The sequence below is a fragment of the Netta rufina genome (genome assembly GCF_964035555.1).
Source record: "Netta rufina genome assembly, chromosome: 3".
In the NCBI taxonomy this organism is placed as follows: domain Eukaryota; kingdom Metazoa; phylum Chordata; class Aves; order Anseriformes; family Anatidae; genus Netta; species Netta rufina.
Genome location: NC_140125.1, coordinates 60974432 through 60987982, shown reverse-complemented (window position 1 = coordinate 60987982; position 13551 = coordinate 60974432). Strand labels below are relative to the sequence as shown.

General features: G+C 36.3%; 1 protein-coding gene across 3 annotated transcripts in view; it reads left to right on the top strand.

Moving 5' to 3' along the window:
• Window positions 1-13551, top strand: part of IBTK (inhibitor of Bruton tyrosine kinase) — a 52203-nt gene that overhangs the window by 13772 nt on the left and 24880 nt on the right. For 2 of the 3 annotated variants that reach the window (XM_084283846.1, XM_084283844.1), the window contains exons 6-13: window positions 1059-1229; window positions 2428-2545; window positions 4222-4402; window positions 5637-5760; window positions 8570-8747; window positions 9903-10080; window positions 10891-11487; window positions 12680-12766. In XM_084283846.1, coding sequence (XP_084139972.1) covers window positions 1059-1229; window positions 2428-2545; window positions 4222-4402; window positions 5637-5760; window positions 8570-8747; window positions 9903-10080; window positions 10891-11487; window positions 12680-12766 — 1634 coding nt within the window. The remainder of the gene's footprint in view (window positions 1-1058; window positions 1230-2427; window positions 2546-4221; window positions 4403-5636; window positions 5761-8569; window positions 8748-9902; window positions 10081-10890; window positions 11488-12679; window positions 12767-13551) is intronic. The other variant, XM_084283845.1, reaches the window with a different exon arrangement.

Sequence of the window (13551 nt, the reverse complement as noted above, 5' to 3'; positions counted from 1 at the left end):
CCCACCAAAATAACAGAAGAAAACTGCAACAGTACTAGAAGTGATGTGACAAAGAGTAGAAGAACAAACATTTAAATGTATTATAATTTAAGATAATTTTATACTGAGGTGAAGCTTTTGGGTTAGGTTTAAGTTGGTCCAAAAGGTAGAGGATGCCAGATAAGTGGAAGCAAATGGTTTTCTGCTGGGCTGGTCTTTTAAATAGATTTATGATGCTGTCAGATAAGTGTCAAGACTGGCAGAAGCAGTTCTGTGGAGTTGGTAGTGATGGTAGGGTTGCTTCTTGTTAGACTTGCACGGCTATTAAGTGAACTCATCTGAATAGTAGTATTGCAGTATGCAAAACCAAAACTTGAGAAGACAGATATGATGGCAACATAACTCAGATTTCAGTATCTTATCCTGTGTACCTGGTAGTGTGTATTTAGTTTACAGCACAATACTTCTAATTTTTAAGAATTACTAATATTGAATATCTGGTAAAACTTGATACTCTGTTGCTGGATGCTATGGTGAAGATTGGAGATCTCTTTTGAACTTTTTTTTTAAAGGATACAGTTCTAGAAAATGAGATTTTCTTTTCAAAGGGGATACAGACTGTTTACAAAATGGGATGTTGCTCAGTCAAATAAAAGAAAATTCCAGGTAGAGGGTATAAAGCGTCAAAGATACAGAACTGCTTCCTCATTCTGTGTAGTTTTCTTTGGATTATCCTGTATTTGGGTGGAAGGGAGAAACCATTATTGCTCACTGTAATTTGAAAACAAAAGAACAAAAGATCTAACAGTTAAAACACTTCTACCTTCCTCAAAATATAGTTCCCACCCTGATTTCAGAGCAGGTAGTTTAAAATCTCTCCCTTGATAGCAAAGGATGTGTTTCACATACCTCATGGAAAGTAATTTGTCTCATTGCATTGGATGTGGTAACTTTGTTAATGAGTATATTGTATTTTCACATTGATTTTCATCTGTATTTCAGTATTTTATGATCTGTTTGTGTCACTGTAGTTAATTATGTGGCCAATGACTAATATAAAACTTTTTTTTCTTGTTTAGGTTCCAAGACTTGTGGAAGGCTTAGTTGGCCACCAGTGCTCCCAGATAGCAGCAGCTAAGGATCATACTGTTGTTTTAACAGAAGATGGATGCGTTTACACGTTTGGTCTAAATACTTTCCATCAGTTGGGTATTCTTCCTCCTCCTGCTAACTGCAATGTTCCCAGACAGGTAAAAATAAAATTTAAAATTAAACCACGCCACAAGTTTTTGGCTGATGTTGTTTTGTTTTGTTTTTTTTTGGTTTTCTTTTAACAAAAAGTGAAATAGAAGATGATATAAATAACTTTTAAAGTTTTTCAGGACCGTAGAATGGAATCTGAGTTCAGATAAAATCTGTTACCATACATCTCAATCTTAAATACTTACTTACCTATGTCCTGATTTACATCTCAGTTTGTAATCTGGAAAATGCTAAAGTTTTTAGTAGCAAGTACAATACAAGCTCCAGTTTACAAAAACCTTTTCCCCCAAATAGTTCTGTAGCTGAAATGGACTAAGAATAATGAGTATCCATTACTTGAGACTAATAATCCTAAAACTTTTTGGATTACTGAATGATGGATCTAAGAGTTTGACGTTAGTGTACTTTGCTGGAAGCACTGATTCTGGAATTGTAGTACTTTGGGAAGAATAGAAACGGGGAGGAGAAATAACCAAAGAGAGCCCATGAGGCTTCAGGAGAGGTTAAATACTTGCAACTTCACTATATTTCTATGCTTGATCTATATATATTTCTAAAGGAAATTAGAATTATTTCACCTTTTATTGAAAAGAAGTTTGATCTGGAGTAAAAAAAGTAAAATAAAATTGTACTGCTAGTATTATAAAAGTAGGGAATAATATTTGGCAAAAGTGCAACAGGGTAGTGTTTTGGGGTGCAATGGGATGCCCTTCAGTTGTGTAATGATAACTGTTTATCCACAGTATTTACTTTCGATCATCAAGAATTATCTGGAATACCAAATCAAGTTTGACATGTGGAATTAGTATTACAGTGGTCTGCAGTGTGTTTAGGGCATTATGGCTTACAAGCTGAAACTTTAATTGACACTTTAGCAGCACCTGAGTTGTCTTTGCCTGTCTTACACGTGTGCTGTGCCGTCCTGTTTGGCATCTTACATATGAAGACAGCCTAAGAAGATTAGATTCTAGTTTTGATGAGATACTGAAAAGAAAGATTTTTTCGGTCTCAAGTGTCCCACTTGACAAACTTCTGAAATAATCCTGACTTATTAGACTGTACATGGATACTGTACCAATACTGTATTCTTAATGACTTTGGGAGTTAAATGTTGTCAGAAGTTTGTACATGTGAAATTCACCCGTTGCTGCTTAATATTAAGATGTACTTTGGATTTGTGCTTAGGTTCAGGCAAAAAACCTGAAAGGTAGAATGGTGATTGGAGTGGCTGCAGGCAGATTCCATACAGTGCTATGGACTAAGGAAGCAGTGTATACCATGGGGCTGAATGGCGGCCAACTAGGTAAGGTAGAAGTGTTCTGAAAGTAAAACCCAGCCATTAAAAGATGTTACTCATACTAAAGCTGTTGTTTGCTTCTTACAACAGAAGCTTGGTTAAAGCTTTCTCTCTTTATTTTTTTTTTTTTTTTTCCTCTTCCAATCTGGTGATTTCAAGCTTCCACACTTCTTTTGGAGAATATTTTTTATTACTGGCAATCACTTGCATTTTGAGATGATGGGAGCTAGTCTGACTCTAGCTCTGGCATGTGAATTCTTTATAATTCATTTTCTTCCTGTGTATCTTGAGTGGTTCTGCTACTGAAGCCATTCAGGAAACAATGTTACTGTTTGTGTTGCAAATTACCCCAAGTCTCACTGATACTGTCCTTAATAAATCATAAACTAGCTTTTATCAATCCTGCCTATGTCCTTTTTTTCCCCGTGCGCTGTAAACAAGCTACTGATAGCTTTTTGTATACTATCTTTTTGAAGTAAAATGCTTTCCCGTTTGTAGATTATTTTTCAACATCATTACCAGAATCTTCACTTAATTCAATATTATTCTGAAGGAAAGAAAACGTTAAAAAAAAATATATATATTTTGCCAACTAGTGAACTTTGTAATTTATTGTACGAATGGGATATTTTAATTGCATTTGTCTTTTCTAATAAACAGATGTTGCAGTTTTGGTTTAGATTTTGCATTTCCACACTTCTGTATCTTTGTGCATACAAAATTTAGCTAGCTTGGTACTTACTTAATGGTACTTAGTTAATCTTTGTTGCTTCTGACATCAGGTTCAGACACTTTTGTATTCAATTTAAGATTAAAAAGGCATGTGAAAAAACATGTCTGTCTGAGAAGTATCTTACTATTGCATATTTGTTCTTTTTTTTGATGCATTTTTGTATATGCATCTGTCACATTTCTTTGTGGTTGCGTGTGCTGTTGAGATTCTTCTGATATGCACATGGCCCAGTGCAGGACCATATGGAGACAGTAGCTTGTATCATAAGTGGTATAGTTTTATCAGCTGGGAACCGTGATGGATCTGTGGTAATAAACTTCCTCCCTCTATAGGAGGTTTGGGCATAGCGCTGCCCTGTCAGAACAGGGCTGCTTTCATCTTTAGAGGTAGATCTGCTGCGTATTCCTGGATTTTTGTACCCCAGTCCACTCTGTGGTGCAGACATAAGTGCATGCAAAGCAGGATTATGCTGTGTACCTTTTCATAGATTATTTGTTTTAGGATTCTTAATGCAGCAGAGCAGTAATGACGTGATTTTTTTATGTTTTCGGAGTTCTTACATTACAACTCCAACCTTGTCTTTTCTTTCACATTAACTCCCAGCCTTAATTTATGCCAGTGTGATAGTACTTCTAGTGTCATGAACTGTAATGTGATCAAACAAACGGTCTTTCTTTGGAATGAAAGGCAGTACGACTGTAGAGTCTAACCATATTAAATAGCTGGCCCTGTAGCATAGGTCTTACTTTATTATTTGTATCAGATCTTGAATATTTTCTAGTATGTGTGGTGCATCTGTTACCTGTCTTACTTTTGAAGATAAATTATCTAACTACCGAGAAAGTCTTACAGAACTTAAAAAGTTCTTGAAAGTAGCATAACAATGTCCTCTGAATGAACAATGTGTGTAATGTGAAATGATGCTTTTGGGGTGGGTTGTATTTTCTAGGTTATCTGCTGGATCCTAATGGTGAAAAATGTATAACTGCACCTCGCCAAGTTTCTGCTCTGCACCATAAAGATACCTCTGTGTCCCTGGTGTCTGCAAGTGATGGTGCTACAGTATGCGTCACTGAAAGAGGAGATATATATCTGCTTGCAGACTACCAGTGCAAAAAGATGGCTTCAAAGTATGTGTTACTTGTCTAATTTGTCGTGAATTATGAGGTGTAGATTTCACTGTAGTCTTATGCTTGCAACTATTTTAAAGACTTTTGTGTATAAAGTAGTGCTAATACAATGTTTCACCGAGTTTTCTTCATTTGCAGTTCTTACATATGAACCGGAGCCATCCTTTTTTTCTTTGTTATTAGATGAGCCTAAGATCCACTCATAGTACACCGAGGAAGTTTAGAAAAGCATATTAACAAGAAATATTCCATGCCATGGGTTTTAAAATTTTGAAACTGGTATTTCTTGTTCATCTGTTGACCTCAGTTTGTATATATTTGTCTTGGCAGAGGCACTGAAGGTGTGCTGTTGTATTTAGTTATGTTGTTATGATTTTGAGTCAGTAAGTTTGGCTCTGTATTTAATAAAGAACATGTGGATGTATCACGCTACGCGGAGTAATTTTGGTTTGAAAGGGTGACCTTGTGAAGTCATCTGGTCCATGTGCTAAAACTGGAATGTAAAACCTGTTGAAGAAACTAGGCCTATGACTCATAAATTACTATTATTAAATCATATGGTCCCATTCTCTCTGACTTAGTTTACATTAACTATTCAGAAGAGGTGATTAACAAATTTTGACAGCTCCCAGTTATATCTTTTCAGCTATGATTAAAATTGTAGCAATATTCATATACATGTGTTAGCTTAAGGGTTATTTTATACTTTATTTTTTACATGTTAAATAACAGTGCTGATACTTGGAAAAACTTAACTCCATTTACTACAGTCTTGTATTAGGAAACTGAGAAGTGTTATCTTGCATGGTTCTGATCAGTTAAAAACAATGCCCCCAGAGAAAGTGAGAAACAGCTTACTGGGATAGAATAGGTCTTTTAATACAAACTGCTAAATAAAACTCTTAAGACTGTAGTTTTTGTAATGCCTAAAATCAAAGCTAAACCATACAGTGGTTTTCACTCATGGAATTTTGTGAAGAACGTGTGGATAGGATGCAACTTACTTTAAAAAAAAAAAAAAAGGGGGGGGGGGCAAAAAATGTAGTCCACTAATAGTATTTTATTACCAATTGTTAGTTATACCAGCAGGGGATAAGTAAACTTAAGTAGCTGTTCAGTGTCACTACTTCAGCTTTTTAAAATCGTTTCTCTAAATGAGCGAACGCATTTTATCATAGGAGCAATATCTGTACATGAAGAAGAAATACTACTTTAATATTTTGCGTTCTTTCAGACAGCTGAACCTGAAAAAAGTTCTGGTTAATGGGGGCTGCTTGGAATACAAGGTAGATACCCAGCATCTTAAAGAAAATGGGGGTCAGAAGATTTGCATTTTAGCACTGGATGAAGCTGGAAGAGTAAGTTGTGTTCCTAAAATTGTTATTATATAGTAAGCTGCATAAATAAGCTGATTAATAAGAATGAAACCATTTGGGCTCCCTTGGTGAGCCTGTGTTTTGATTTGAGAATTGAACTGAAACTTACCTTGGGTAGGAATTTAAAATGCATGCTGAAACAATAACCAGATAACTGTATCTTTATTGTTCTACTTTAAACATAAGTTGGTGGTACAAAATCATTCATAGAGAATATGCAATTCATTTAAAAAAAACAAAACAAAACAAAAAAAAACACAAAAAAAACAACTATGGGATGAACTGTGTAAGTAATGTACAGTAGTTTATTTTTAAATTTGTAAACATCTGATGTCTTTTCATTGGAGGTTGAAGCTCTTTTATTTCTGCCTGCAGAAGTGGTTATAGCATGCATGGTCTTTTTTCTTTCCTGTCTCCTTTTATCCTGCATCCCTGGTCACTTTTACACCTTCCAGAAACAGTTTCAGAAATAGCCTCTGACATGTTTGCTGAAAAGCAGCATTTCTGTAGATGAAATGTCCCTTGTATTGCAGAGAAGTTACAGCTAAACCCAGTGAATAGCTTAGGATTTACAGCTAAATGTAGACACTGTGTTTTCTTAAAACTGCAGCAATATGGAAGATTTATTGTTTTCTTCCCTTGTTCTCTCACAGAGGAGTAGTTTATGGGGTACTTCAGTAGCCTTTTCTAGCATAGGTCTGTTCACTGGGAGACCTAAGCCTTCAGTGCCATCTAGTGGCATTTGAGAAAACATGTTGTTACTGAAGTGCTGCCTTCAAGAATGTTGAAAAGTGACTTTGTGTATCAAAATAGAGATCAGTGTGTGTATTTTCCTTTCTCTCCTTGCATTTATTTGAATAGATCTTATCAGTTTATTAGGTCGTTAGTTGTATCAGAGATGATAAACTGCCAGTTCAGTATTTGCTCATATGGGGCTTAGCATCTCTAGCATCTGTACTATTGGTAGTGCCCTTTTGACATTTTTGTGATACTACTTTGACAGAGAGAAACTACTTATCTTCCTGCATCAGTGGAACTGTGTCAACCTACCTGGCATACTTCCCATGCTAAATGCTGGCAAATGCTAGGATTTGTGATTTAGTGATGTAGGCATTATGGAGTAAAGAGAGGGATGGGATCTTAGTACTACTTTTTCCTGAATCAACACTTCCTAGTCTAGTACTATCTTTAGGAGAGTGCTTCTTAGCCAAGAGAAGAGAGGCCTTGGAGGGAATCTCAAGGAGGTTCCCTCTGAACATCAGGAAGGTTTTTCACTGTTAAGGTGACTGAGCATGGATGTAGGTTGTCCAGACAGATCGTGGAGTCTCACACCTTGAATATGGTCAAGCCATCTGGCCATGGTTCTGGGCAGCCTGCTGTGGTTGGCACTGCTTGAGCAGAGCACTTGGACCACTGATTCTGCAATGCACGAGAGGGAAACAGGTCAGATTCCTTTGTCTCTTCCTTACGTAGGTATTGACAGACCTTTGCACCTCCTTCAATGGGGCAAGAAGAAAGCCCAACTTTAGCATCACTGATGTCACATCTGGGCTTACTTTCCACAGGATTGTTGCTGTGTGCGCACTTCTTACGGACACCCACGGTACACCTGTGTATGGGGTCCTGCTGTGCATAAAATCATAGAGTGGTTTGGATTGGAAGGGACCTAAAAGATCATCCAGACCCAAACCCATGCTGGGGGCCAGGACACCTCCCACCAGACCAAGTTGCCCAAAGCTCCATCCAGCCTGGACTTGAACACATCCAGGGATGGGGCATCCACAGCTTCTCTGGGCAGCCTGTGCCAGGGCCTCGCCACCCTCTGAGTAAAGAATTTCTTCCTTATATCTAATCTGAATCTACCCTCTTTTTGTTTAAAGCCATTACTCCTTGTCCTATCCCTGCACTCCCTGACAAAGAGTCTGTCCCCAGCTTTCCTGTTGGCCAACTTTAGGTATTGGAAGGTTGTTCTAAGGTCTCCCCAGGTCTTCTCTTCTCTAGGCTGAACAACCCCAACTCCCTTAGCCTGTCTTTATAGGAGAGGTGCTCCAGCCTCTTGATCATCTTTTAGGCCCTCCTCTGTACTCATTGTAGTAGGTCCATGTCCTTCTTGTGCTGGGTGCCCCAGAGCTGAACATGGGATTCCAGGTGGGGTCTCATGAGAGCAGAGCAAATGGGGAAAATCGCCTCCCTCAGTGTACTGGCCACGCTTCTTTTTCATGCCTGTAGTCCTTCATGTTTGTGTTGAATGTTTTCATGTTTTTATTTGGTTGTAGTCTCCGCTGCAGAACCTTGGATGCTACAGAGAAACTTAAGATTTTTGTCAAACAATCAGCAAGAAATGTTTTATGTTTTTGCTCTGTTAGCTTTGAATTTCCCCTGATTTCTAAGCAAACCAGGGGAAAAAACTTGTAAATCAAGAATTGGATTAAGCTTGTTGCTTGACTTGACTTGTTACCTTTTGCTGTCTGTACTGAAATGGCAGTAAAAACTGTCCTGTAAATAAATGTTACAAAGATGTTTAAATAATCAGAGAAGCTTTTCAAATGCCCTTTGTGGGCAAATAGATTAGATATCGTAATAGGGTTTCTCCATTTTACTTGTAGGTTCTTTGTAATAGATGCTCATAATGTTTTAGGATAAGACTTTAGAGGACATTGTTCTCTTTTTATATGTGACTTTGAGGTGGCGTGTTCTTGTGTTTAAAAAATACTGTGTTGTATAATATCAACTGTCTTTATATTGTATGGGTGTTTTCCCATTCTCTTAAAAAATGGTACTGATGTTACAGGTTTTTTGCTGGAAGTCGTCTAACAATTCCATGAAGCAATGTCGTTGGGTGTATGGCCGGCAAGTCTTCATGTCCGATGTTGCTTTAAATAAGAATGAAATGATGTTTGTCACACAGGATGGTGAAGCCTTTACTGGCAAGTGGCTGGAAGAAGGGAAAAAAACGTCAGAAAAGAAAGGTTAGTTACGACTTTCTAATTTGAAGTACTTAAAATCAATAAAAAAAAGTTTGATTAAACTTTTACAGTCTGTTTCTTGCTGCTTGATCTAATGGTACTATGTGTCAAGTTCGTTCTTTTCTCCATGGTTGGTACACTGACCACTACTGTTTTCTTTCATCAGTATTCCTGAGGCTTACGCTTTGGTTAACCTTCAGGTGGAGATTTCCAGGAAGAAGAGTACTTCTAAAAAATCAGTGATAGTACAGGTGTCCAGCATAACAATTTTGTCACACATTAAATGACCAGTCCTAGAAAACTGGCATTGAATTAAAAGAGGAGCATGTACTTGCTTGTCATTGCTCAGCTGGTGAAACCTTATTTTGCTTCACAGACCCTTATCTGAAAGTAGTATGGTCTCCAGAGCACTTTCTTGCTTATTCACTTGGCTCATATTGCTGAGAAGAGGTCCTAATGGATTGTTTTTCTGCAAAGAACATACCTCTCTACTACAGGATAGGATTTCAATTGAAACTGTGGTCTCTATTTATTTAGATATCTTAAAAGCCTGTAGATAGCAACGGATCTAGTCCCAACTTGGGATGTATTTGAGCTTTACAGATTTATTTCGTAGTTCTGCCTCATTTGATATCTAGATTCCATCTTTAATTTTATGCAGAAATGAGCTTATTTTTTGACAGCAAGAAAATCCTCTGTTGCTCATTGCAGAGTTGCGTACTAGTTTTGTTCTGTCATTACTTTCCTTTATTCTACATCATATAGTGGTTCCCAAACACCTTTTTGCATTCTTTGTCCTGGTGCTGCTACATATCTGTAGGCACTCTGTTCTTTCTGCTTATTGATGTTCATTTTGTAGCTTTAGTATCTTTAAGGAAGCTTCAGAATTCAGATCTGTTGACTGGGTGAATGCCTAGTTGACGTTCTGACTGCTTTGCAATAAATTAGAGCTTTCTATGTATTACTGTTTTTTGAAAGTTTTAATAAACATGTTGATATGTGAGCTGAAATCTTCAGCATAGTCCAGACTTTATTAGTGACTGCATCAGTGGACTTAAAAGAAGGCAAGATTTATGAAGATTTATGACTTCTTTAGCAGTTGCACGTTTTAATTAGTTTGACCATCTTGTGTTCTTTTTCACATCTTTTTTTTTTTAGCAGAACTTGTATCAAGCCCTCAGAATGCTTCATGTGAAACACCTTCTTCATCCGAAACAAACAGCGTCTATGAAAGAATTCGACTTCAGAAACTTACTTTTGTCCACCGAGCAGTTAGTGTTGCTACAGATCCTAATGGATGCAACTTTGCTGTTTTACAGTCAGATCCTAAAACCAGGTATATTTAAAATACCAATGAATGTATTTCTTCCTCTGTGTGTCTGTGCATGTGATAACAATTAAATTGTTCTGCTTTTCAAACAAGCCTAATTTTCAGCTCATATAGAACTCACAGTATATGTGGTTATCTATACTGCCAGAGAATAGCACTTGTTAGTAATCAGCTATGTTATACAAATGAATAAGCTGAGTTCTTTGAGTAATTAAGATAGGTAGCATTGATATCTTATCTGAAGAGTTTAAAGCAAGCATTTACAATGTAGTTCTTAATAAGTTCTTAATACACTCTGAGAGCTAAGCACTGTAGAAATTCATCCATTCATCAACTTCTAAATGAAAGCGAAAAGTGGATCTCTGTTTGGAAAAATGAATAGACTACCGAATTATGTTCCTTGCACTCCTGTAATAGTTTCTAATATATCTGACACAGGAGTAGATATTAGCTTTTTTCCTACTGCTTTGAACTGTAATGTGAAATACAGCAAATATTTGTGTCCTGTTGTTGGAAAATTGAGATCTGAAAATACATGAATACGGGCTTAATTATGAAAATGAAATGCTGGTTTTGATATTCTGAACCATGATGGATTTTACGTATGTGGTTTAATAGTCTAAGTAGCATATTATTGGTTCTTCTAGTAAAGAATAAGACATGAAATTGATTAGTCCAGCAATGTAAGAAAATAATAATAAAAAATGATTAAAAAAAAAAAAGAGAACACCCTCACAGCTCTTCACTAACCGTACTGTGTAAAATTTTACGGGATTGTAAAAAGTAGATTTTCTTATGGGATTAATTTTCTTCTAGTCTCTATGAAATTCCAAGCGTGTCATTATCAAGTTTTGGAGAGGATTTTGGCAAGCTGTTAAATGAAACAGATGAAATGGACAGCATCCATGATGTGACTTTTCAGATTGGCACAAGAACTTACCCTCTGCACAAATACATCTTGGCTGTACGCTCTGACTTCTTCAAGAAGCTGTTTGTTTCCAGTGATGATCAACTAGACACTCCAGATGTCTACCGTAAAGATGAAGATGCTGTTGGATGTGACCTTTATGTAATCGAAAAAGTTCATCCAGATCTGTTCACATACCTTCTGCAGTTCATTTACACTGATACTTGTGATCTTTTGACTCATGGTTATAAACCAAAAATCCTGCATAAAGAAAAATCAGAAGAATATGAGAATACTTTAATTTCTAACCTGAACAAAATGAGCTTCAAAGAAGATATCAACAGAAAGTCTTCATTTGAAATTTACAGAAATAATCAAGTGCAAGTTCTAAATGAAAAACAGAAGAACAAGTCTAAAAAAGGCAAAATTGTTGGTGAGGAATCTAACCTCATAAAAATGCTGCAAAGTACTGCAAAAAAATTTGGACTCAGCAATTTAAGTGGAAGGTAGGTGAAAGGAAATATGTTTATATTCTGGCAAGCCCTTCGTGGTGTATTATTTAAGCTGATTTAACTTGTTATTAAAGTTGAAGACTAGTTAGGGTTGCTGAGTCTGCCTTTTTTGCTTTTTTATGTTTTTAAGTCTAAAAGCTTACAGCATACGCTATGTCACCTCTTTGAAGCACCGTCAGTTTGTTCTGATCTTCTTTCGTAAGACAAAGCATACATGACTTCTTTGAATAATGTCAGAAGCAGACTTCCTTAGTGCAGTCCTGTACTTAAAGCAACATTTTCCAGTAAGCTTCTACACACTGTGAATGTACTGTTGGCCCTAATTCTAAAGGCCAAGACTCGACATCTGATGCAAATGACCTGACTTTCCAAAATGATTGTCGTAAAACATCTCTTTTGTAAGAGTCAGCGGATCTGATTGAGTTTTGAGTTGATGGATTTCTATGCTGTGGTCCATAGTCTACCACTTCTTTCCACAGACAACTTTGCCTTGTTTTATTTATTTATTTTGTCCAAATTCCTGTTTAACTGATGCACTCTTAGTGTTGAAACTAATGGAAGTGATATCAAATATCTCTAGAATTACATTACTCATTTTTTTCCTGCATTTGTCTTTCTGTTTTGGAGGAGGTAATGAGCTGTTTTATGGCAGTTGTCTTCACTGTATTTTTCACAAACACAGAATTAATCAGCAAAGATGTAAAGCTGCTGCTAAATCTGAGTTTCCAGGTAAAATTGCCATGATAAAACACTTTCTCATTAAAAGTATATTGCTGCGTAATCCACCAGCAACACTCTTACATCTTCCCCATTCCAACTCAAAATCTTTTTTATAAATTAGGTTGTTAAAAAGCCTGCGCCGAAACATACATCTCTTCCACACCACTGTCTTTGCTCAGATAACTGACTGGTAGTAGAATATATAACTCCTAGATTTTTGGCTGTGTGATATTGGACTTTGGCCTTAAGTATAGTGTTCACTAAAGATAAGAGTGCTGAGGTGTAGAAAGGTCAGTTATATTTTACAACTGGCCCTTTGCAGTTTTCTGTGAAAAATGGTTTTAATTCTTTTTCATGTTTACAGTAGTAGCCCACTGAAGTGCTATTAATTCTTGAAACTGTTTTTCTTAATAGTTTAGACTGTATACTAATTATATTACTTATAACTGATATTAATGATTTGCAGATTGGATGGAGTCAGATTAGAAAATGGAAAAATTAATGTTATCAACAGGAAGAATGGGAACAAACTGAAGTTTAATCAGAAGAAATGGTAAACATTTAAAATTAAGTTTTCCTCAGCTCTGCCATCTTCTTCTTCTGTCATCTCATTACCTGTTAAGTGTATGCTAAAGTTGATTAGGTATGTTTTTAGCTTCTGGTGTACCCTTGTCCCCTTCACGGTGATGGGTATTTGGAAGTTCTCTGTAGATACGCTGATCTGTGATTTGGTAATCTGGGATAGGTTATATATAGTGTATTTTGGCTTCTTTCTCCTGTATGATGTTATGTTGTGTTGATTAACTGTCATAGAATACTATTGCCAGGAGAAATTTTTTGACTTCTTGCAAATATGCTTGCTATGACACTGAGATTACATGGATTTGGAAATAAGCAAATGTGTGATGTCCTTTTCTAAGGAGAAAAATCTCTGGAATATATTTCAGTAGAAGAAATTCATTACCCTTATAAAAGGGCTCGTTGTTCTTTAATTCCCTTGGTATGATTGGCTTGAATAGCCTGCTTATGTAATTAATAAAAGCTATGTTGTGCAAAAGTAACTTTTTTTTTTTAAAGAAGTAGGGTTACTTTACTTTCAAAATGCTTTGCCAAAGCTTGTAGTAGGTATTAATTTAACAGAAATAACTAACTTAATATAGACCACTTGAGATTAACTAAAATTAGCCATAATTAATTTGGTCGTAGCTGTTTGGAATAGTATTTGACAAAGTTCTGAAGGAAAAACCTGAGATGGGATTACTGCCTTTTGTGAATCTTTTCTTTGCCCAAAAAAACCTTCTCCCTTGAAACTATCATATCTTTACTGTTAGGTTCATT